Consider the following 26,864-nt stretch of genomic DNA (forward strand, 5'->3'; position numbering starts at 1 on the left):
GTTAGGGGTTGACACTATTGAGTCTGGTAATGAGTTCCACGCTTCGACAACTCGATTGTTAAAGTCATATTTTTTACAGTCAAGTTTGGAGCGGTTAATATTAAGTTTGAATCTGTTGCATGCTCTTGTGTTGTTGCGGTTGAAGCTGAAGTAGTCATTGACAGGTAGGACGTTGCAGCATATGATCTTGTGGGCAATATTTAAATCATGTTTTAGGCGTCATAGTTCTAAGCTTTCTAGACCCAGGATTGCTAGTCTATTTTCGTAGGGTATTCTGTTTCGAGTGGAGGAGTGAAGGGCTCTTCTGGTGAAATATCTTTGGACGTTTTCAAGGGTGTTGATGTCCGAGATGTGGTATGGGTTCCAGACAGATGAGCTGTATTCAAGGATGGGTCTGGCAAAAGTTTTGTAGGCTCTTGTGAGTAGTGTGAGATTGCCGGAGCAGAAGCTACGTAGGATCAGGTTAACAACTCTACAAGCCTTTTTGGTGATATTGTTGCAGTGGGCTTTAGCACTTAGGTCATTTGATATTAGTATTCCAAGGTCTTTTACTGAGTGTGGGTTGGCTGTGAGAATTTGTTTATTCAGTTTATATATGACGTTTGGATTCTTTTTGCCGATGCGGAGGGTAGAGCATTTGTTGATTGATATTTGAAGTTGCCAGGTATTAGACCAATCTGAGACAAAGTCGAGTAAATGTGTTGTCCGTGGTGTTGAAAAGTTTTACATTGTTGGCAAAAAGAACACAGTTGCTTGTGATATGATTGCAGAGGTCGTTGATGTAGAGAATGAAAAGAGTAGGACCTAGTACGCTGCCCTGGGGAACACCACTTTTGACAGGGACGGGGGTGGAAATGGCACTTCCAATTTTGACAAGATGTTGCCTGTTTGACAGGAATGCAGTAATCCAGCTGTGGAGGAATCCTGAGATGCCATAGGATTTGAGTTTTAGGAGTAGTTTGTCGTGGACCACTGAGTCGAAGGCTTTGCAAAAGTCAATATAAATTGCATCAATGGATTTTCCTTGAGCTAGGTGGGTAGTCCAAATATTTTTGCAGTGAAGTAGTTGTAGGTTGCAGGATAATTTCTTTCTGAATCCAAATTGTTTGTTAGAGAGTAGGTTATTAGATTCTAAGTAAAGGGTGATTGATTGATTGATTGATTGATTGATTGATTGATAATTGATTCCATGATTTTACATGAAACGTAGCATAGTGATATTGGTCTGTAGTTGTCAACGAGAGAAGCGTCTCCTTTTTTGAAGATGGGGACTATTGCTTTTGACCATAGCTTGGGGAGTGTGGTGGCCCTGAAGGATTTTTGAAAGATAATTCTTAGAGTTTCAGCTATAGCAGAAGAAAGCTTTTTTAGGAAGTATGCACCAAGACTGACTGGTCCAACTGATAGGGAAGGTTTGAGGTCACGGATTGCTTTTTCGACGTGGTCTACAGTGAAGTCGATTTGGGTTAGGTTGTTGAGAGAGTTTGAGGTGCGATTTGCAAAGATGGGGGATGAGCCATTACGATTAACAAAGACAGAGCCAAAGAAAGAGTTGAAGAGGTTAGCTTTGGATGGATCATCGTGGTATTCTTTGTTGTTGGGTCCTACGAGTGGTGGTATAGGTCTAGAGTCATTGAGTTTGTTGTTGACGAAGTTGTGGAAGGCTTGGTTAGATTTGGTGCGAAGGAGGTTTTCCTCTTGTTTGCTGTGATAGTTGAGACATTCTGCTTTTATTTGCTGGCATATGCTTTTGTAGCGGCTTTTGAAGTTGGTTACTTGGTCTTTTTTGCTTTTATGCCAGAGAGATCTTTTTTTGGTTTGTAGTTTCTTTATCGAGACAGGTAAGTTATTTTTTCTTTTACCTCTGGATGAAGTGAGTGGCACATGTATTCCGATAAGTCTTTTGATTTGGAGTAAGAACGTGTTGTAGTTCAATGGTGTTGCAGTTAGAGAACAAAGGTTGCCAGTAGATAATTGAGAGATTGGCATCAATGAGTTCATAGTTGGCTTTCCTAAAATTGTACTTAGGTGTCAGGTTATTCAGGTGAGTGTTAGGATGGTGTAGATTGAGGTTGAAGTTAATCACACTGTGATCGCTGTTGGAGAAGGGTTCTTTTATATGCAGTCCATAGATAGCGCTTTTGCTATTACAGAATATGAGGTCAAGACATGCTAGCTACATTCATATTTGAAAGTCGCAAGCTCCTTGGGGAGACTGGAATCAGCTTCAGATGGTACTAGATATGAGTACATCTATTGATTTACATTTCCTTGGTTTCTCATTTTTGTCAATATGTCTGATTCAGCTTGTCAAGCTTGAGAAATATTTTCCAAACTTCAAAGTCAAAAATATATTTTTGGTGTGGCTGTTTCATCCTACTGCCTTTTTATCTGCAGTTTGGTCTAATATACATAGTTTCTTCATATATATATATTTCCAAAACTAATGTACATTGTTTTAGTTACTATAATTTAATTTGCAGAACGTACCTCATTTCCTCCAAAATAAGACATCCCCTGATAATAAGCCCAATCAGGTTTTGGAGTGCATGGCAATAAGGCCAAGCGTTTATTTCAGGGTTCACAAAAATAGTTCGGGTCTTATTTTCAGCGAAACACAGAACAAGGTTTTGCATTGGTGATGTAGATGTAGCTGTAAGTACTCATTCCTAAACTGCAGTGCAACATTTGCACAACTAACAATTTGGAATCATGATTAAATTTAAGTTGGTGAATTGACTTAAAAAGACAAAATTTTAAGATCAAACTGCATACATTTCTTCCCCTTTTTAATGAGAAAAGCAGTCTCAAAGACAAAAGAGGAATCACAAAGTTTCATTGCACAAAATCTATGGTTTTCCATCTTTCTCTGCGTGATCAAAGCTCCTATCATCATTTTTTACTTATCACAATGGCTTCATTCTGCTGCTCTTGTAATTACCATGCCAAAAAACTGGGATTGGAAAAAATGCCCTAGGATCTAGAAGTCCAGACAAAAACCTTTCTTTTACTACAGAGTCATGTTTACCAGCACATATTACTTGAATTCATATTTTATGGGTATATTGGAAATTGCTGAACTGCAGAACAGAATTCAAGATGCAGGAGACCTTGAGGCCAAACCAGGTGTTCGGTGGCAATCAAATCAAAGGAAAAAGGCAGCCTTAGAGGAGCAATGCTGATCTGGAAAATGGATGCAGGGTGCCATCTAATGGTCTTTGAAGAGAGAAAGCTAATGCTCTCTATGCTACAAAGAATACTGCATGTATTGCTTAAAACAAAAGATTAGACCAAAATCAGATTATTCCTCCTTGCAATCACAGAAAATATTTGCACTAATTGGAGGAAAGGTTAACTGAGTTCTTATCATTCTGCCTAACTATTGTTTTGTTTTGTTTTGTTTTTACAAATCACAGTTTATGGGAGTGGAAGAGGAAGGTACTGATCTTATAGCAAGAGTTAGCCATGTTAGTTCATTAGATAATAAACATTAGGACTTTACTATGTGATCTGGATTAAATATGTTCATTTTACAATTCTATTTTAGCAAAAAAAAATTGTTACAATCTGCTAAATTATCATTATGAAGTGTAAATGTTTTTATTTCAGGTTGAAGAAAAGTTATAAATGAATTAAAACTTGCAATCAGTTGTAGTCTGAATTCAGCAACAGAGACGCAATATATAGGTCTTATTAGAAATCACTGAGAACCTTTTTTGCTTGCAAACTTCCTTTAGCTTCCATACCATACTACATATCCGCTTGTAACTTAAAATAGCCAGTCAAGATTTGAATATTGCAGTCCCCTTTAAATGTCCTCTAACAAAGAACTATTGCAAAGCCATATTATTTATCCACATTTGCAAGGAGAAACATGAATAAATAATATATAATTCTTCACTAAATGGCTGACTGTTCTTTCTTTTTTCCCAGCTTTAAAAGCTTAAAATATTCATACTGATGATGCTGGGGTGTCTTTGTTGCCTTTAAAATGCTAAACAAGCTTGTGGCACGATTACAATATGGTACAAAGATGAGTTGCCTTCAAGACAAATTCAGACAAGCTTTAAATTAATCAAAGAGAGTATGGTTAACTTTTTTTATATGTTATAAATCAACAATAGATGTCTATTTGTGACATTTGGCAGGTTGCCTGCTTTACTCACTGTAAGGAGCAGAATAATTTTGAGAAAGTCTAAATCAGCTTCCATTCAAAGAATTCCCAATTGAACAGATGAGGCATTTGTTTGAAAATCAATCTTGTTTTAAGAAAAACTCTGATGCGATTATTTAATTTTGGAGCAGATGGGTGCAAGTGTTCCAAATGAAACAGTAGGTAGTCCAGAACAGTAGGCTACCTCTCCTTGTTGCTGTCAGGGCTCACATCTTTCTGACTCTGAATTTTTTCTGTTATATTAAAAGTAGTTGGTATAGAGATGTCGTGTAGATAAAGAACTAGCCCAGAAGTTTTAAAAAAAAACAAAAAAACTTGTAGGCCAAGGTCCCAAGTTTAATTTTTGGCATTTTCAGATGTGGCTAGAAGAATCATACTTGATAACTTGGGGAGCCGAAATGGCAGAATTTTCAGCCATGTAGACAAGATGAACCAAGAGATTGGTCTTCTACAGCAGAGATGTCAAATTCACGTCATCACGGCAGCATCACATAGAAACATAGCAGATTGACGGCAGAAAAAGACCTCCTGGTCCATCTAGTTTGCCCTTATACTGTTTCCTGTATTTTATCTTAGGATGGATATATATTTATCTCAGGCATGTTTAAATTCATTTACTGTGGATTTACCAACCACGTCTGCTGGAAGTTTGTTCCAAGCATCTACTACTCTTTCAGTAAAATAATATTTTCTCATGTTGCTTCTGATCTTCCCCCAACTAACCTCAGATTGTGCCCCCTTGTTCTTGTGTTCACTTCCCTATTAAAAACATTTCTCTCCTGAACTTTAACCCTTTAACATATTTAAATGTTTCGATGGTGTCCCCCCTTTCCCTTCTGTCCTCCATACTATATAGATTGAGTTCATTAAGTCTTTCCTGATAAATTTTATGCTTAAGACCTTCCACCATTTTTGTAGCCCGTCTTTGGACCCATTCAATTTTATCAATATCTTTTTTGTAGGTAAGGTGTCCAGAACTGAACACAGTACCACCTTCATCCAACACCTTTGTGACATAGACAAAGAAATCAAATCAGAGCAGATTGGGTGATATTTTGGGGGAGGGGGAATAACTGGAAGTTAGAAATTTCAGGAGAAGTTGAACTTTTTAAAAATTTGTTTGGATTTTATATATAGTCTGACCTGTCATAAAGTTACTAGCTCCTGCTGTAAGTCACCTGAACTGGAGAACTGAATAAATGTTTTTAAAAATCTCCCATCAGAGATATTAAATAATACTATACATTAATACACACTTAAAATTAAATCAGAGTAACAAGTTTGAGTCAAAACCTATTTATAGCAGCCAACACTGGTTTTCAATTTCTACAGATAATGCTTTTCATATATGAACTGAACAAAATTAATGTTTATACACACGTTTTAATTCCAGCTGATATTCACTTTTTATGTTTAATCGTTGAACCATTTAGGTAGAGCTGAATGGGACCGCCTTCCCATTCTCTGTCAGTATCAAGAAAATAAAAGAATCCTTTTCAAAAGGGAAATGCAATGCACAGCATTTGGTTTAGATAGGCTTGATTTGTTATGCAGTAAAAAAAAAAATCACAATACTGTCTTCTGTGATAATTCCAAACTAAACAAACATGTCCAAGCATTGTGACTGGCCTTAAATTAAGGGCATTTACTGGTCCAATATCTGATTTTTTAAATATATAAAATATAATCTTTATTACAAATAAATGGGGGAAGGGAATACAAAGAACAAAAGGTCTATTTAGACATTGGTACAAATTCGTGCAGTTTTAAAGTATGCAATTCTAAAATAGTATACATATTTACATGGGGGAGGAAAAGGGAGATGAAAAGTTAGAGTAGGGAAAAAAGAAGAAGAGGGATAGAAGGAAAAAGGGAAGAAAGAAGAGCAAAACACAAGAAATGAAGAAAGAAAAGGAATAAAACAGCTAGGTAAGAAAAGAAAGGGCGAGGGCATATAAAGAAAAGATAGAGAATAGGACCAGCAAACGGTTGGTGTATCGTATCCTTACGACGTAAAGTTCATATTTATCGATCTTTTAAATATAAACAATGCTGCACTTCAATGATTAGATGGCCTAGACCAGGGGTCCCCAACCACCGAGCCGCGGACCAGTACCGGGCCGCGGGGCATGTTGCACCGGTCCATGGAGTCAGCAGCTGCCGGCCCTCATGCCGCCACCCCCTCCCTCCAGCGCTTCGCCTCCCGCCGGGCAAGAGGCCTCGGGAGGCAGGTTCTGCCGGCCACAGGACGATGGATGGGACAGAGGGGCGGGAAGGACCGAGAGGCTCAAGCCTCTTTTGGCTTCTGCCGCGGGGCGCTTTTGCGTTTTTGGCTAGGGGGAGGCAGGAGGGCCAGCCTGACCCCCTCTCTCCAGCGCTTAGCTCCCGCTGGGCAAGAGGGCTTGGGAAGCAGGTTCTGACGGCCACAGGACGATGGCGGGAAAGAGGGGCGGGGAGGACCAGCACCCCCAATCCTGCCCCCAACCACACCCCTTTCCGCCCCCACTGGGCCATAGAAAAATTGTCTTGCTGAAACTGGTCCCTGGTGGAAAAAACGTTGAGGACCACTGGCCTAGACCAGTGATGGAAAACCTTTTTGCCAAACGGGAATGGGTACATGAGCTAGCGTGTATGCACATACCGACACCCATTCCTCCCCCCCATACACATACACCCTGCGCTGCCTCCTGCACATGCACACAACCTCTCCCCCCCCCCCCATGCATGCTCACAGGCCTCACTGAAGCCTAGGATAATTAAAAAATGGCCCAAAGGGCAAACCGGAAGTCTGGAAAAAGGGAAGGGAAACTTCTGAAGCCCCAAAGTGCGAAAAACAACACAATGGGCAAACCGGAAGTCTATTTTTCCAAACTTCCGGTTTGCCCATTGGGTCATTTTTTGCACCCAGAGAAGCTTCCTGAAGCCTCGGGAGGATGAAACGGCTTCCCCAAGGCTGAAAATCAGCTGAGCAGCATGCACGTGCATGCTGGAATTGATATAGGGCAATGCCTCACGTGCTCTCCAATATGATTCCGTGTGCAATTTGCTGACTCTGTAAACCTCTTAGAGTATAAAGTGGTACAGAAGTGCTATTGCTATTGCTATTTTATTGTGTTTTATTAATCTAGATGAAATCTGAACGTATATTGCTAGTTCATGAATGATGCACCATATGCTAAATCAGTGATGGTGAACCTTTTGGTCCTAAGGTGCAAAAAGAGCCTGGGAGTGCGCTATCGTGCATGTACGAGTGCCCACATCCATAATCCAATGCCTGGGAAGGGTAAAAACAGTCCCCCGCCCCCGAAGGCCCTCTGGAGGCCAGAAATGGCCTGTTTCCCAACTTCTGGTGGTCCTAGTAGACTCGGGTTTTGCCCTGCCCAAACTCCAAAGGCTTCCCTAAAGCCGGGGGAGGGTAAAAATGCCCTCCCCCATCCCCTCGGAGACTCTCTGGAAGTCCAAAACATTCTCCTGTGCTAGCCAAAATTCAGCTGGCTGGCACATACATGCACATTGGAGCTGAGCATGCCAACAGATATGGCTCCGTGTGCCACCTGTGGCACCCATGCCATAGGTTCGCCATCACCACGCTAAATCAATCCAAAGTAAGCTGCCGCTTTGATATTAGAGGTAACTATTTCAGAGAGTTCAGTCCTCAAACAATAATTATACTGAGTCCCATGGGATTTACTCTTAGTCAACTCTAGTGGGATTTCCTGTTGAGTAAGCAATAATGAGATCAGGGCCAAGGTTGCCCTTTTTTTAAGGGAGAAATCAAAGTTTCCAAGGCTAAAGATGATTTTGTGTAAATACATTTTAGCCTCTCAAAGCTACCAGGTTACCTGACTAGTGAATTGGAAAAATCTTAGAATTTGGACCCATGTCTATGGATTACGGTTATACTGTACATTAGGTGTTCAGTTAGATGTTGTACAGAATTTAATGCAATTGATAATAGAAAATGGCCACTACTTTCCATTGTCCAAGTACTTCTGTTCCTTTGAAAGATTAACAAAAACCTCAGAGGCATACTAAGGATTTCTAAACCCTTTTAATGATAACTTCTCAAAGCAACGTTTCCACAAATGCAAGAATTTTAGCTTCTTTTAATGGAATGTGTTGCTGCAATGATAGCCAGTTTAGCATAGTAGTTAAGATACCAGGCTAAAAACTGTGAGTTCTAGTCCTACCCAAAGGACTAGATATTGGTAACCTTGGGCCAGGCACTCTCTCTCAGCCCTTGGAAGGAGGCAATGGCAAACCACTTACAAAAAAACCATGCCAAGAAAATTGTAGTGACTAATTCATGCTGTCCCGGTGAGTCAATACTATCAGAAAATCATAAACAGATTTTTAAAAAGCAGTGCATTGCAGACAAGGGTATAGGTGGTTGTCTTGTAGAATTCATGGCTATCACCATTTTAATCCTGTCATTCAGGACTATAACAGACATTACCAGGTGTTTATTGATTAAAATGAGCTTGCCCCTCTGCTTTTATAGAAAAAAAAGACTCTAAATACTTAACACAAAAATGATGGTACGTAAGAGAAAGAGAAATTGGATTTGAGTTTCTCTTATCCTTTAGGAGTGATATCACTGGCTCATTATAAATTCTTGGGAGTATTATTGCTGGAGGTTTAAATGCTGTAAATTCAGGTACTATGGCTGGTGTCCTATCTACACTTACTTCAGAAAAAGCCCTGTTGAATTTCAGACTATTCAGAATATTTTGAGTAGATATGTTTCTAGGTTGCATAACAGGAATCTAACTGCAAATAAGTTCTGTGGGGTAAATTACTTCTACTTAGAATTCTCTTCAATATGAATCAGATTCATTTTTTAAGTTTTCATAATTTAGGGATGTATTCCAGCAACAGAGTTGGCATACCTAAGCACACTGCACATGAAATCTGAATATATGCCGCACGAATCACAGCGACCGATTAGGTCCCACAGAGTGGGCCTTCTCTGGGTCCCATCAACTAAACAATGTCGGTTGGCGGGCCCCAGGGGAAGAGCCTTCTCTGTGGCGGCACCAACTCTCTGGAACCGGCTCCCCCCAGAGATTAGAACTGCCCCTACCCTCCTCGCCTTTCGCAAACTCCTTAAAACCCACCTTTGTCGTCAGGCATGGGGGAACTGAGATATCTCCCCCAGGCCTATACAATTTATGTATGGTATGCTTGTGTGTATGTTTGTTTAATAATGGGGGTTTTTAATATTTTATATTGTAAATTATTAGATTTGTTATAAACTGTTTTTATTGTGTTGTGAGCCACCCCGAGTCTACGGAAAGGGGCGGCATACAAATCTAATAAATAAATAAAATAAATAAATATTTCCAGTTAGATTTTTATTAATATTGATTGTTTCTTCATTGCTTATTTGACCCCTATGACAATCATTATTGTACCACATGATTCTTGACAAATGTATGTACACTGAGAGCATATGCACCAAGACAAATTCCTTGTGTGTCCAATCACAATTCTATTAAGATTCTCTAACCAATATTTTTCTTATTTTACAGAATCCCCTTCACCTGCAGTTGAGTTTAGAACGTTCCCTGAGTTTTGATGCTGATGTCACTTTTTCAATCTTGGCCTTGAACAACTGGTATAATTTTAGTTTGATGGTATGCCAGGAAGAGTGGAACATCACAGATTTTCTCTTCCTTACTCAGCAGAGCTCCAAATTTTATTTGGGATCCATTATAAATATCACCGGAAACCTCACGTCAGCTAGTGACCTCTTGACCTATCTGCAGTTTCATCTGGAGAGCATTAAGGATACAACTTCAACAGTGGTGATGTTTGGATGTGACATGGAAAGCACAAGGAGGTTTTTTGAGATAACCACACAATTTGGCGTTATGCCGCCTGAACTTCATTGGATTCTTGGGGATTCGCACAATGTGGAAGAGCTGAGGACGGAAGGTTTGCCACTAGGTCTTATAGCTCATGGGAAAACAACACAATCTTTTTTTGAAGATTACGTACAGGATGCGATGGAGCTGGTAGCTAGAGCAGTTGCTTCGGCTACAATTATCCAACCAGAACTGGCATTGATTCCAAGTACGACCAACTGCTTGAGCACAGAGCAAAAGAATCTCACATCAGGCCAGTATTTATCAAAGTAAGAGATCTCTCTTCAATAAATGTTGTAAATATGAATGCCTCATACAAAACTCAAGATTCAAATCAGATTTTTTCCCCATGATGGTCTATCCCCAACATGTTCTTTCAGGTCTTCCAGTGGTGCACTCAGGGCTTCTGTAAATGAGTTCATCTACCTTGCTACTACTGGTTGGTTAAACTCTAACTCCATAATTCCTATAACGAACAGAAAATTCAGGGAGTTTAAACTGTCCTCTGGATCAGGGGTCTCCAATCTTAGCAATTTTAAGAGTTGTGGACTTCAACTCCCAAAGTTCCTCAGCCAGTAAAGCTCTATGATAATGAACTGGCTTACTGGCTGAAAGATAATGAGTTTTACTTTGGATAATTCCCAGGTTGGGGAAGTATATCTAAAAAGTGGCATGGTGATATATCTGATTCGGAGAACAGAGCAGCAGGTGATTAATCCCTATTCAGCTAATATTTTTTTTAAAGTATTATTTTTAATAATAAAGGAAAAAACACTCCTTTCATTAAAAATAATTTCAAAGTATTTCTAATAAACTATAACTTTCATAGCAAAGACACATGAGTAGAGGGCAGTAGATTTGGGAAGTCTGATTATTATCATAAAGGCACTTTTCCTGCAGAGGTCAAGCCCATCCATTTTGTATCCTGCTGCCAATGAAAGCGACTAAGGGCACTATCAAAATTTGATAGTCATCCCTAAATGGAATAAACTGGCCTGTAGCATGACACACTGTCTATCTCTTCCCTTGTAAACAAGCAGCAAGATCTGCTCTGTGTTTTGTTTTAAGAATTTTGTAGTCCTGCAAAATCCTTCTATTAGATGGAATAAAAAATTGTGATAATGGCAAACTAAGGAGTTGAAATTGCCATGAAATATGCCGACTTGTGCAATGTACATTTCCTGTTACAACAAAGCAGGTGAGGAGAAGTTCCATGTGATTCTGTGGGTGAGAGATATCAGAGGGACATTGGTATCTACAGTAAGTTATGATGGGAGGACCATTAACCACTCTGACGCTTAAAAATTCAGTGAGATATGGGTGCTCTCCATATCCAAACACTCAAATGACTTCCCTTTTGTGGTGTTTCTGTAGAAGAGCACATACCTCAGAAACCTTGTACGGAGAAAGTTTCTACTGTGTTAATTCCTAATCTTATGATTGCCCTGGTTACAGGCTAAAAAGCATTAGGATTTAGAAACCCCATCTAGTCTGTAAATTATGGCATTTTAATTATGTCATTTGAGTAATTAAAGCCCAATATGCGATTTGACTCACTGCCCATTCTCGTTTCTCTCATTCTCGACTAAACTTTGGGCAATGAAGACAGAATTACCAAGTTACCAGGCTAATGACTCCAGAACAATTTAATTAACCCACCAGTGGAAATTTATTACTGTGACCCTTCTGAATCCTCGATATTTCAGCCCCCACAAAAATGCAAAGAGTAATGAGCTTATGGCTATGAATGACTACATGCAGTGCTTTTTAGCCGCAGAGATAAATTGAATTGATACACTAACAACACTCAGTATGAATATGACAAATGCACATCATAAAAGTTCAAATTTTCAGGAAGCTGTGATTAGAAGTAATTCTACCTCATCAAATAGTCATTTCATGCTGAAAGGGAATGGAATTGAATTCACTCATAATGTCCCAGCATACAGCTTTCATGCATTCACCAGCAACTGGGTCAGAGGTGGGTTCCTTCCAGCTTACACTGGTTCTATAGAACTGGTAGCAAACCACTGGTGCCGTACCAAGGATGGTTTTGTTGGTGCCGGTCTGTGGATACCACCATCTTTGGGGGGGGGATTTTGGGGGGGGAGGGGGATGTTTCTGATTTTTTTTCTTCTGAGCATGTGTAGAACCCAAGTTTCTAGCACTGTGTATGTGTCACTATCTTATTCTGAGTTCTCTTTTTGGGGGGGATTTTTTTTGGAATTTTTGGCACTGTGAGGTGCAGTCACATGGCATGGGAGGAAGTGAAAAGGTGGCGAGGTAGGTTAGAATCCACCCCTGAAGTATGTGTATAGGTAGTCCTGGACTTATGACCACAACTGAGTCCAAAAGTTCTATCTATCTATCTACCTACCTACCTACCTACCTACCTACTTACTTACTTACTTACTTACTTATTTACTTATTTACTTATTTATTAGATTTGTATGCCGCCCCTCTCCGTAGACTCGGGGCGGCTCACAACACAATAAAAACAGTTCATGACAAATCTAATAATTTACAATTTAAAATATTTTTTAAAACCCATTATTAAGCATACATACATACAAACATACCATACATAAATTGTGTAGGCCCGGGGCAGATATCTCAGTTCCCCCATGCCTGACGACAAAGGTGGGTTTTGAGGAGTTTACGAAAGGCAAGGAGGGTAGGGGCAGTTCTAATCTCTGGGGGGAGCTGGTTCCAGAGAGTCGGGGCCGCCACAGAGAAGGCTCTTCCCCTGGGGCCCGCCAACCAACATTGTTTAGTTGACGGGACCCGGAGAAGGCCCACTCTGTGAGACCTAATCGGTCGCTGGGATTCGTGCGGCAGAAGGCGGTCTCGGAGATATTCTGGTCCGATGCCATGAAGGGCTTTATAGGTCATAACCAACACTTTGAATTGTTGCTAAGTGGAGATAGTTATTAAATGAATTTTGCTCCATTTTACAACCTTTCTTGCCACAGTTGTTAGGTGAATCACTGCAGTTCTTACGTGAATCTGACTTCCCCTTTGATGTTGCTTCTCAGAGAGTAGGAAAAAGTGATCACATGACCCCAGGACATTGCAAGGATCATAAATGTGAGTCAGTTGTCAATGATCTGGATTTTGATTACAGGACTGTAGAGATGCTACCAAGGTTGTAAGTGTGGGAAATGGTCTTAAGTCACTTTTTTCACTGCCTTGTAATTTCAAACATTCACTAAATGAACTAGTGTACATCAAGGACCACTTGTTGCCTCTGGCTGTTCAGAGACCCTGCAAATGAATGCCAGAAATGCAATAAATAACCCCCTCCGCAAAAATAGGAAATAGTGCTAGAAATAGAGAAGAAATACCAACAAACGAAAGAAGAAATCTCATCTTAAACAAAGATCATTTCTCCAAATTAGGGAGCCAAAACAATTCAGGAGAAATATGTACATATGCAGAAAGAGAAACATTTACATACATTAAAAATCTGCTCATACTCAAAACGGCAAGCAGCATTCATGAATTTAATTGGAATAACATTATGACAAATACAAATAAAGAAGCTGACTAAATGTACTTTGGGCACAAAAGTTCTCCCTCAGTGGGAAATTTTAACCCACTTTCCATTTATCTGTTCCGCTACCTCCAAGTAGTAGTAAACTCCCCCTCCCCCCCCCACATCTTAAATTAGCATGAATGACAGCTCCATTGATGGTTGCATTCATCTCCATTCAGTCTTTGGGATTTTCTTCTTGTGCAAATGTGTTCAAATGGATCTTGTTTTCTGCTCATCCTGAAATAAATCAATAACCCATTGAAAAATCCCCATAAATAAAGCTAGTGGCAGAGGAGGCTGTTCTTATATTTTAACTAACATGAAAGGAACAGCTAGAATAAGTCTTGCTCTTATAAAGACAAAGACAAATCTATGCAATACTTTAAAATGATAACTTGTTGGCCAAACAAATTACTACTTATTAATATTTATAATTCAAAAAATATTTTAAACACAAAGGACATCCACCATGTGTAGCTCAGATGACAAGGTATTTGGGTAAACAGGTTCTACTCCTATTGTTCATCCAAGCATATACGTAAATGATTTGTTCCCTTGGATCTGAGGATTTCTGCATTTTGATTGTATGCCCAAAGAGAATACCATCAGAGGCAGGAATAGTAGGCAAATAGTAGGCCAAATAAAGCTAGAACTCTAGGTGAAGATATTTAGATGAAGTGGGCAAAATATATTTGTTTCTGTGTCTAAATCCTGTTGAAGTTGTGATTTTGTTTCAGAAACTTTGAAAATTGTAGAGATGTGTCACAGCCCTGTGACACATCCCTTTCCACTCCAGAACCTTCAAAATGTATACAAGTGTTGATATAGTTCCCAAAGAATAGAATAGTTTTTTTTTAATTGGTCAAGTGTGATTGGGCACACAAGAGATTTGTCTTGGTATTCTCAGTGTACATAAAAGAAAAGATACGTTCATCAAGAATCAGAAGGTACAACACTTAATGATAGTCTGGGTACAAATAAGCAATCAAATCATTAGGAACCAGTCAATATAAATTGTAAGGATACAAGCAACAAAGTTTTAGTCATACAGACATTAGTGGGAGGAGATTGGTGATGGGAATGATGAGAAGATTAATATTAGCGTAGATTAAGTAAATAGTTTGACAGTGTTGAAGCATATTGTGGAGTTGAAAACTCTTACAATGTAGACCTCTCATTGTGCTATGAGAACTATAAGTGGAAGCACAGGCATGTATCTTGTTCATCCCAAAGAGATTTTTGAGTTGTCCTTGTCACTTTTGAAGAAAAAGCATAAATGTGTTGTGAGGGGAACAATCCATCTCCAAAAGACATTAAAAGGTTCTGTGCTCCGAATATCTGCACATAACATCTTACTTTTGTCTTACAGGTTTTTAGCCAACACTACTTTCCATGGGCTCAGTGGCCACATTAAGGTAAAAGGTTCTTCCATCATTAGTTCGGAAAACAAATTCTTCATTTGGAATCTGCAACATGACCCTGTTGGGAACCCAATGTGGACTCGCTTGGGGAGTTGGCAAGAAGGCAAGGTTGTCATGGATTATGGGATCTGGCCAGAGCAGTCTCAGAGGCACAAGAATCACAACCAGCACCCAACTAGGCTACATCTGAGGGTGGTGACTCTCATTGAACACCCGTTTGTGTTCACAAGGACTGTGGATGATGAAGGATTGTGTCCTGCAGGACAGTTCTGTCTGGATCCCTTGACCAAAGATTCAGCTGTGCTGGATGCTCTTTTCGAAAGCCTCCAAGGAGGCAATGACACAGTACCCACCAAATTTAAGCAGTGTTGCTATGGCTACTGCATAGATCTGTTGGAAAAGCTGGCTGAAGATATGAACTTCGATTTTGACCTGTATATCGTTGGCGATGGGAAATATGGTGGTTTGAAGAATGGTCAGTGGACAGGACTGGTAGGTGATCTTCTGGCTGGGACTGCTCACATGGCCGTGACATCTTTCAGCATCAACACAGCCCGTAGCCAAGTGATTGATTTCACGAGCCCTTTTTTTTCAACCAGTTTGGGCATCCTGGTGAGGACCAAAGACACAGCTGCTCCTATTGGTGCCTTTATGTGGCCGCTTCACTGGACCATGTGGCTGGGCATCTTTGTAGCTCTACACATCACTGCAATCTTCCTGACTCTGTATGAATGGAAGAGCCCCTTTGGAATGACCCCAAAGGGTAGGAACAGGGATAAGGTTTTCTCCTTTTCCTCTGCTCTGAATGTCTGCTATGCCATCTTGTTTGGGAGAACATCTGCCATCAAGCCTCCCAAGTGCTGGACGGGAAGGTTTCTAATGAATCTCTGGGCCATTTTTTGTTTGTTTTGTCTCTCCACATACACGGCTAATCTGGCTGCTGTTATGGTGGGAGAGAAAATCTACGAAGAATTGTCTGGAATACATGACCCCAAGGTAAGGAAGGGCCTTTCATTTACACAGTCAGGTCATAAAGTCATTATTTTTGTACCACAACACAGAAGTGGCAACCGGACTTGGTCTGATAACATTAGCTATGCCCTCTCTGCTGAGACTAGTTTAGTGTAGTTGTTATGGTGTCTGGCTAGAAATAGATCGTGAGTTGTGTAGTCCCATCTTAAACAAAAAACCAGTTGGATGAGACTTTGGGCCAGGCAATATCTCCCAGAAAGAAAGCAATAAGATGCCATTTTCAATAAAAGGTTGCCAAAAATCCCTTCTGTGTTGTCACTAAAACTTGAGTCTGACTTGAACATATACAAAAGAAATCTCACCTATTAAGGTACCACAAGGATTAAGGAGGTGGTTCTTCTTTTATATGTACAGTATATAATTATATCATTTTATAATTTATTATCATTATAATAATTGACACATATTTGTGGGTGGGTTGGTTTGGGAGTGGGGTGTGTTTGTACATACATATGCAATATATCGATAATGATTTTATTAGTGATGCTATTTATAGAAGCCACCATAGCTGTAAAGAACACAGTGGTAAACAGTGGTTAATATTTTACAATGACAAATGAGAGCACTGGATACTGCTGAAATATTTTTAAACAAAATGCTTTGGCTTCATTTATAAATGAGACAAAGCATGATTGGGGCAGAAGATCCAGGGGTGGGCTACTGCCCCGATGGGGGTGGGGGGGGACACACAGTGGGATAGTGAAAATGGAGCTCCACCCCAGAGCACCCAATTTGCACCAAAAGATGTTGAAAGAAAATGTAGGGTGTCCTGCATAAGCCACGGCTACAGTGTGGTAGTGAAAATATCAGTAGCCCTTCACTGAGTGTAAGTTATGATCATCTAGCAAAGCATTTTTAGGTAAAATCCTCCAAGCTGGAAGTTGTATGGAAAGAATCTATTGAGATGACAGAATTGTTTTATAGTGGTATTTGGGAAGCTTTTGAGCTATAGATCCTGAAGAAGTGGACAATGTCAACTGTGATCTGAACACCATCATGTCTGGATTGGTTCCAGTGTGTCTCCTGGCTACCACACCTTGAGATTTAGCAGGCTGCTTCTCTCCAACATTCAAAAAAGCCTTAAAGACTTGTTATTTCCAACAAGGGTGTGATGGAATGTACACTTTGTAGGGAAAGTAGGAGAGACTTTTGGCTACACAGAGCTTTCCAGAAAGAGGTCCAAATTAAGATACTATGCTGTTTGACTGGAAGGGAGAGAAGGGGAAGAAGTTCTAGTGGGTCACACCCTAGAACCGTCATGGCAAACCTATGGCACGCATGCCACGGGTGGCACACAGAGCCATAATGAAGGGCATGTGAGATGTTGCCCTATGTCAGCTTCAGCACAGATGCGTGTGCTAGCCAGATGATCTTCAGTCCTGGGGAAGGCCCTTTCGCCCTCTGGAGGCTTCAGAGAAGCTTTCTGAAGCCCCAGAGTGCAAAAAAACAGCACAAACTGGAAGTCTGTTTTTCCGAACTTCAGTTTGTCCATTTACCCATTTTTTCACTACCCCAGCCTTCAGTGAGGCCTGTAAGCATGCACAGGTATGTGGGGGTTGTGCGCATATGCAGAGCCAATACAGGGGGTATGTGGGGGGGAGGGAATGGGAATGAACACATGCATGTATACTAGCACATGCACACACACCCTTTTGGCATGTGAACCAAAAAAGGTTCACCATCACTGTCCTAAAACCTCTCAGGATATATGTAGCATGCAAAAAAGGTATAGCTTTAGTATGGCAAGTTTCTGTCAATTTGGCAAGTTTCTGTCGTTTATTAGCAAATAATAGACTTGATTGAATCCCACTGTCTTTTCTCTGGCCATGAGCCTGATGCAGCATTGGGATAGTATGAGGCTGGAATCCAGAAAAGTTCCTTGTAGGTGTGTTGCACAAGATAAATGGCTATACACTTTTTTGAAAAAAATAAATGGAAACTATTATATAGAATAGCCATGGATGGTAGTGGGGATGGAATCTGGAATGTAGTCAGTACTTTCTAAGAGAAAGAGAGAGATTCAAAAAGTATTTAGAGAGGCATTGGTTTAGTTTCATTGTTAGATCGGAAGAATCAATCCGGACACATTGAAGCTCTCTGTCCTGGCTTGAGTCATCCTCTTACACCTCTGGAACTTCTGATGCCTAGTCAATCTCCATCTGTAGTCAGTTTACCGCTGTCGCTGTTCTTCTGAGTTCTGCTGCTGAGGCATCGGAAACCTCAGCTGCCTTGGTTGCTTTTAAGATGTCTTGCAATGTGGCTTCCTCGTCTATTAAAAGCTCTTTTTTCTGGAGGGCTGTGTTCCACATCCCGAGGATAAGTCTGTCGGTGAGCATATCCTTGGGATCTTTAAATTTGCACTTGGATAAGATTTCTCTCAGTTGCATTGCAAAGTCATTGATGGATTCGCCCTCTTTCTGTCTCATGTGGTAAAATTGGTTATGGCTCACTCTAGCTGGAGCAGCTGGCTGGAAATGAGCTACGAGTTTTGCTTGTAGCATTGACCAGGCTATTGTCTCTACGGTTTCAGGGTCCACTAGTGTTTGCACTACTCTGTATACCTCCAATACACAATAGGTTAAGAACAAGGCTCTTCTCCTGTCATCTGTAACATCGTGCAGGTTACTTGCCTGTAAGAAGATTCGGAACCTGGACATGTATGTGTTCCAGGTTTCCTTCTTGGCAATAAACACATCTGGGGCTTGAACCATTGAGGACTACATTCTTGTAGCTGTTTGTGTTGCGTGCTGGTTCCTGCACCCTCGTCGCCAATGTTAGATTGGAAGAATCGAGCTGGACATGTTGAAACTGTAGTCATGTTTATTGAATACAAGCTGAAACACCAGCAACTATGTACAAGCACTTCACAGTCATCAAGGAACACGCAGAGAAAAACTGGTGCCTTTTTATTCTGGCTGGCTGTGCTTATTCTTGACAGCCATTTGAATCTGCTGGCCATGCTTTAACCAATCAGTGGCTGGCATGCAAATAGCTGAGTACAGAACACTCACCTTAAGATTTCAGGCCTGGACCTGAATTCCACAGAATTGGACAATAATCATCATATAACTACCACACCCTTTGTGGAAGGTTATGAAGGAACAGTAGGGCTTCAGCTGTTGAGGACATGGATTAACTAAGCCTTGGTAATATGAGTTCAGAGCTGTCATGGATGACATATGGAAATGCTTCAATAGATGTTGCATGAATGTTGTTGTGCTTCAAGTTCTTTCAGCATCTTTCATAAATATTGTTGACCACAGTATTTTTCTGGACCACTTGCAAAGGTTAGGAGTTGAAGGTCTGATGTTACAATGGTTGCTATCTGAGTAGGTTGGATGAACATGAGGGCAAAGCAAGAAGAGATCAGGCTCCAAATGATTTTGTTATAGAATGTCTCACGGTTCAACCCTTTTTTCAACATCTACATGAAACCGCTGGAAAACATCATCTGCTGGTATGGTGTGTTGTGTCTTCTATATGCAGATGGTACATTGTCTCTATTGTAGGACTATTGAGAGATGTATTGACAGTCACAACCTGATGTCTGGAGTCTGAATAAGGGAAAACAGGCTCAGGCACAACCCAAAAAAGGTAGAGTAGGATTTCAGGAGTGTACCATCTCTGGCTCTTGGTGGGATTGTACTCAGAAAAAGCAGACTTGCAATCTGGAGTCTCATCTGGTCTATCAACTGTACACAATTCACTGAAAATTGTAACTGATACCTTTGTTCTGTCTCAATGGGCTCACTATAATGCACTCCATAGGGGGCTGTCCTGGAAGATCAATCAAAAGCGTTGAAGGTTCAGAATAGAGTGGCATGCATGCTCACTGGTCACTGGGACTGCCATGGAGCTGCGCTGTGGCAAAGAGGTTTCTAAGTGCAGTTCAAAGTGCTGGTCATTACCTATGAAGCCCTGTGTGATGTGGATATATTAGGAACACCTTCCCCCAATAGTTTCTGCCCATCACGAGATGCCCTGATAACATTTTCTTCTGCAGCAATGTCTCTCTTCTAGAATGGCTTGCCCATGGTGCATAAATGTCTTCCTCCTTATGACCTCTTGGAAGCAGATGGAAATGAGGTTCTTCCAAAGGAACTTTGGAGATTAATATACTCGGAGAATCGCAATTTTCCATAATTCCATGATCTCAGCCTTTTCCTTCCAATTAATTAGTATTCTGATTTAGTATTCCATTTTTACTGTGTAAGTTCGGTAAACTGTTTACCATCCTGGTTGGTTTTAGATGGTGGGCAGATTTAATGTAACAAAATGGCGATGCCCTGCTTTGTTCAAGATCCATTGCCAACTTAATTCTACGGTGGATTGCAAATATCATCATTTTTCAGGAATTGGATCAGTCTCAAATATATTTACCTCTGCTGCAGTTTCTTTTGCTGACGACGTAACCTGACAACATTTCTTTCTCCTTTTTTATTCTTTTAAAAAATCACTTTCATTTCTTAAGTCAGATGATAAAAATCCTTTTTGGAATGACTTCTACAGATTTACTCTAACGTGAATTGTTTCTTATCTTCCTCTATTTCTATACCAGAAGGGTCTCTTCCATCTCCAGCTGAAGGCAGCAAAAGAGCAATTTCTTACAGGACTTCGAAATGTTCCAGTTCTTGGCCGATATAGTGATGAAACAGTAGGAGGAAAATCCAGACCTCTCAAATTAATGGTTTTCTCCCCTCCCTGCTCCGATGTATTTAATTAACTGGAAAGGCAGTGGGTGATTGTTGTCTTCTTCTTAATAGGCTATGACAAATCCCCCCCTCATTCTTCTTTAAACTCTATTAGTGCTTGCTAACTAAATACAGTACATTCCTTAGGTGAAGGAACAACATTGGTGGGGGAAAAGGATGCTCCAGCATGTAGTTTCCCCTAGTGGGAAAAATGCCATCTATGGATTATTATTTTGTTTTACTCTTTTGGGAGAAGAACGACCAGCAGCTGGATAGAAGCCATGAACTGCTTATTTGCAGGCCACTCACCACCTCTTAGTTGCAACTGGGTGGCAAATTACGGAGCATCTGTGGAGTAGCTTTTTGCTATTTTTAAAAAATAAATGTTAATCCAATTTGGATTGATAAAGTAAAGTTCAATATTTCTCATTTGTGACTGAAGGAAGTTAGCACCCACCCCCTCCTAGAAAAATGAAATATTTAAAAGGCAGAATATGATATAGAGTATCCCCAGAAATATGCTTTTAGGCAGAAAAAACCTCACCTTTAGTAGCCCCCACATTTGTCAATGTGCCATCAAAGAATGGCCCAGCTCACTCATCCCCTCCACCTTTGTTAATAGCTTGGACCAGTCTATTCTACATAACGAAGATCTACCTCTTTCAGACAGAGCCATATTAGGAATTGCCCAAATCCCTTTCATTACACCATCACACCGCAACTCAAAAACACAGCCCATAGCCCCTGCGTTGCCCCATGGAAGTCTGATAGCCAATCAGAGTGCATTTGTTTGTTTGTTTCATTGATTGATTGATTGATTGGTTGATTGATTGATTGATTGATTGATTGATTGATTGATTGATTGATTGGACTTATATGCCACCCCTATCCAGGGACTTGGAGTGAACAATACAATACAAATCCCAAATGCAATTAATATAAAATCCACTTATCTAATCTAAAATCCCGATTATATTAAAAATCAACAATTGTGAGCCACCCTGAGTCCTTGGAGAGGGGAGGCTTACAAATCCAATCAATAGCAACAACAACAGCAACATACAGTACATGTCATCCATCGGCCAGGTGGCGAGAGTCTAATGGCCCCAAGCCTGGTGGCATAGATGAGTCTTTAGACTCTTGCAGAAGGCGAGGAGGGTGGGGGAAGTATGAATCTCTAAGGAGAGCTGATCCTGCACAGGAGCAGGAAACCCCTGGGGCGAGGCCCAAGAGAGGGCATAAAACAAGGAAATCTCAACATCTCAACTTTTTTCTCTTCACCCAACATATGGAAGCATGCGATCCACCTTTCCTGTTTCTGCCATGTGTTCCTGTCCTCCATTAAACCTTCTTTTCAAGCAACTTCCATGAATCCAGTGTCTTTTTCCCCACTTGGAACTGAACCCAGAAGGATATTCCTTAGAACATGACATTCAAAATAAACCAGAAGAATGCTGAAAAGAGTAACCTGCATGATAATATGATCTGCCCCTATTGTCTGCATCTCTCGGTCATCTCCAAGAAAAATGGTCTGTAGCCCCAAGTAAAGTAGCTCACCTCTAGACTAGGGCATGCTTATGTAGGGTTGCCATATCTGGCTGACAATCAATAGATGTATCAAACAGACACAAGGCCCTCCAGTTTCTTCCTGTCATCTACTGTAATGGTGGTCCAGATATTTAGAGCCAGGTTTTGCAGCTCTATTCTTCACTAGCATCTTACCTTCAGAGACATTGGATGTCTCATGATCATGGTGTCTCAAACTCATGATCCCCCACAACTTCTTTGGAGACATGCTGCTTGAGAAGGATTGGTATTGCGATGCAGTGTACCTGAAAAGCACCAGAACAAAGAGGGTTGACCAAGCAAAAGTTTATTGTATGTAAGAATTCATAGATTCATTTTTAAACTGAATTTCCTATTCCAGAATTACAAGTATTTCATATCGTTTCTCTTCTCTAGCTTGGTTTAGGGCTGGTTTATCTTAAGAGGTAGTTCAAATAGTACATTAAGAGGCAGACTGCAGATTAGGATTCAGAGTCAGAAACTGAATAGCTTGACTCAACATGTAGTGCTCAATGGAAATGCATCAACATGGAGGGCAGTGGAGTACCCCAAGGCTCTGTTTTAGGCCCAGTACTCTTCAACATCTTCATCAATGACTTGGATGAGGGGCTAGATGGGGAACTCATCAAATTTGCAGATGAGACCAAGCTGGCAGGAATAGCCAACTCTCCAGAAGATAGTCTCAAGATACGGAAGAATCTTGAGTATAATGGACCCTGAATAATGGACCCTATTTAACAAAATGAAATTCAATGGTGAAAAAAGTAAGATTCTACATTTAATAATAATTTTATAATAATTATAATAATTTATTAGATTTGTATGTCACCCCTCTCTGAAGACTCCAATACTTAAAAACCCTATCTAAAAACCCTATAATTAAAATAACCACACAACCCAGTCATACCATACATAAATTATATCATACATAAGTCATACCATACATAAGCAAGAAAAGCAAAATGCACAGATACAATATATGTGGTACCTTACTCAATAGTAATAACTGTGAGAGGGATCTTGGAGTCCTGGTGGATAACAATTTAAATATGAGCCAGCAATGTGCAACAGTTGCCAAAAAACCCAGCATAATTCTAGGCTGCATAAACAGTGGGATAGACTCAAGATTCCGTGAAGTGTTAATACCACTTTATAATGCCTTGATACAGCCACACTTGGAATACTGCATTCAGTTTTGGTCACCGTGATGTTTAAAAGATGTTGAAACTCTAAATAGACTGCAGAGCAGAGCAACAAAAATGATAATGAGAGTGGAGATTAAAACATATGAAGAACAATTACAGGAGGTGGGTATGTCTAGTTTAATGAAAAAGAAGGACTAGGAGAGATATGATAGCAATATTCCAATATCTCAGGGGTTGCCAAAAAGAAGAGGGAGTCAAGCTATTCTCCAAAGCACCTGGGGGTAGAACAAGAAGCAATGGGTTGGAAACTAATCAAGGAGAGAAGCAACTTAGAACTCAGGAAAAATTTCCTGACAGTTAAAACGATTAATCAGTGGAACAACTTGCCTACAGAAGTTGTGAATGCTCCAACACTGGAAGTTTTTAAGAATATTCAGCTCCAGTGATCTTAGAAGCCGATGTCTTAGAAGAACTTGAAAGATTAAAGATAAATAAGGCAATGGGTCCAGATGGCATCCACCCCAGAGTTCTTAAAGAACTCAGATCTGTCATTGCTACCCCCCTGACTGATTTGTTTAACCAATCCCTGTTAACAGGAGATGTCCCTGAGGATTGGAGAATGGCCAGTGTTGTGCCTATCCACAAGAAGGGCAGTAGAGAAGAAGCTGGTAACTACAGGCCAGTTAGCTTGACATCAGTTGTAGTTAAAATGATGGAGACTCTACTCAAAAAGAGGATAAATCAGCATCTAAAAAACAATAACTTATTGGACCCAAATCAGCATGGCTTTACTGAAGGCAAATCGTGTCAGACTAATCTCATTGAGTTCTTTGACTATGTCACAAAGGTGTTGGATCAAGGTGGTGCCGTGGATATTGCCTATCTGGACTTCAGCAAAGCCTTTGATACGGTTCCACATAAAGAGCTGATAGATAAATTAGTGAAGATTGGACTTAATCCCTGGATAGTTCAGTGGATTTCAAGCTGGCTGAAGCATAGACATCAGAGAGTTATTGTTAATGGCGAGTATTCTGAGCAGAGACAGGTTACAAGCGGTGTGCCACAAGGGTCTGTTCTGGGTCCTATTCTTTTTAATATGTTTGTGAGTGACATAGGGGAAGGTTTGGTAGGGAAGGTTTGCCTATTTGCCGATGACTCTAAAGTGTGCAATAGGGTTGATATTCCTGGAGGGGTCTGTAATATGGTAAATGATTTAGCGTTACTAGATAAATGGTCAAAGCAATGGAAACTGCAGTTTAATGTTTCCAAATGTAAAATAATGCACTTGGGGAAAAGGAATCCTCAATCTGAGCATTGCATTGGCAGTTCTGTGTTAGCAAAAACTTCAGAAGAGAAGGATTTAGGGGTAGTGATTTCTGACAGTCTCAAAATGGGTGATCAGTGTGGTCGGGCGGTAGGAAAGGCAAGTAGGATGCTTTGCTGCATAGCTAGAGGTATAACAAGCAGGAAGAGGGAGATTGTGATCCCCTTATATAGAGCGCTGGTGAGACCACATTTGGAGTACTGTGTTCAGTTCTGGAGACCTCACCTACAAAAAGATATTGACAAAATTGAACGGGTCCAAAGACGGGCTACAAGAATGGTGGAAGGTCTTAAGTATAAAACGTATCATGAAAGACTTAATGAACTCAATCTGTATAGTCTGGAAGACAGAAGGAAAAGGGGGGACATGATCGAAACATTTAAATATGTTAAAGGGTTAAATAGGGTTCAGGAGGGAAGTGTTTTTAATAGGAAAGTGAACACAAGAACAAGGGGACACAATCTGAAGTTAGTTGGGGGAAAGATCAAAGGCAACATGAGAAAATATTATTTTACTGAAAGAGTAGTAGATCCTTGGAACAAACTTCCAGCAGACGTGGTTGGTAAATCCACAGTAACTGAATTTAAACATGCCTGGGATAAACATATATCCATTGTAAGATAAAATACAGGAAATAGTATAAGGGCAGACTAGATGGACCATGAGGTCTTTTTCTGCCGTCAGTCTTCTATGTTTCTATGTTTCTAATATGTTGGATAACCATTTGTCTGAAGTGGTGTAGAGTTTCCTGCCTAAACAGGGGGTTGGACAAGAAGACCTCCAAAGTCCCTTCCAACTCTGTTATTCTATTGCCTAGCTGAATTTCAGTTTGTATCATAGGAATTAGCAGAAGGAAATGAGGAAAGAAAGTTTCATCAGCTGTTCTATAAATTGAGCTAAACCAATGTTTCTCAGTCTCAGGAATTTTAAGTTGTGTGGAATTTAGCTCTCAAAATTCCTCAACCAGCATGTTGGGTTAAGGTATCTATTTGAAAGAAAGGCTTAGCATGGCTTAATAAAGTGATCACAGTGATCCTCAGGGCTATAGGGGGGGGGAATGGCTGGCTCTTTGGTCAAAGCCTTTGGGAATCTCCTCATATGCTGCTGCTGACCTTCATACTGAGAACTGGAAATGTGATTTGTGATTTTACTGAATTTCAGTTGTGTTGCTCCAGGCTGTTTTGCAAACAAGATTTCTTGTTTTCTATGCTCAAAGTTTTAAGTGGTATAGTTGGTGCTTTTTCAATGAAAGATTTATGGCTGCCATAAAGCCTTTGCATTTCTTACCAGAAGCTGGCTGTGTGTGTATCTGGCAGCACACAGCAAAACAAAAGGATTCAAGATCATTAGGGATAGCAGTAGGGTTAGAAGAAGAAAAAACCAGCTTCTCCAAATATCTTTGGAATGTTCCATTGGTGAGAGCTAGTTGTCTATTATCTCTTTCTCCAGGCAGAGAACAGATGGGGCAATTTCCTAGCTATTCTACATGTTGAGTTAATACCCAAGCATTGATAAAGGCAGGTGCAAACTGTAAAAAAAAGTTTTACCCAAAGCTAGCAATATTTCGGGGATTCGCAGAAAAATAAAAACACAATCTCCTTTTACATGACAAGCTGTTTCATGCGGTTGCTGTATGTGCTTTCCATCCTATCAGACTCGACTCTATATAGTGATAGTTCATAAAAGAAATAATCCCAATTGTTAATCAGATGGGGAGGGAGGGTGGGAAGGAAGGAGATACTTTCATTTTTAGCTTGGTGATCTGATGGCTTTCCCAACATTGGGTCTCTCTTTCATTTTCCCTCTGGCAATATGCAAAGTTTGATCTAGGAATGAAAAAAGTGCCACCTCTTCATGCTGATAGCATTTCTTTTGAAGCAATGTGATGTACTCCCACCAAACCAGAATCTGTCATCATACAAGGGGGCATAATTGATCACTGATTTCCATCCTGAAGTATCTCCCAGTTCAAAAACCAAATAGAAAAAGAGCATCTCGGGGAAAGGTGCATGAGAAGAGATTACCATATTTTTAGGAGTATAATACACACCTTAGTTTTGGGGAGGAAAATAGAGAGGGAAATCTACCTACCAGGCATTCATCTGGCTA

General features: G+C 40.3%; 1 protein-coding gene across 1 annotated transcript in view; it reads left to right on the plus strand.

Moving 5' to 3' along the window:
• The window catches only part of GRIN3A (glutamate ionotropic receptor NMDA type subunit 3A), a 167,311-nt gene that overhangs the window by 74,944 nt on the left and 65,503 nt on the right, over window positions 1–26,864 (plus strand). Inside the window, exons 2-3 of the mRNA XM_070736237.1 lie at window positions 9,706–10,310; window positions 14,946–15,993. Coding sequence (XP_070592338.1) covers window positions 9,706–10,310; window positions 14,946–15,993 — 1,653 coding nt within the window. The remainder of the gene's footprint in view (window positions 1–9,705; window positions 10,311–14,945; window positions 15,994–26,864) is intronic.

This window comes from Erythrolamprus reginae, chromosome 2 (assembly GCF_031021105.1).
Source record: "Erythrolamprus reginae isolate rEryReg1 chromosome 2, rEryReg1.hap1, whole genome shotgun sequence".
In the NCBI taxonomy this organism is placed as follows: Eukaryota; Metazoa; Chordata; class Lepidosauria; order Squamata; family Dipsadidae; genus Erythrolamprus; species Erythrolamprus reginae.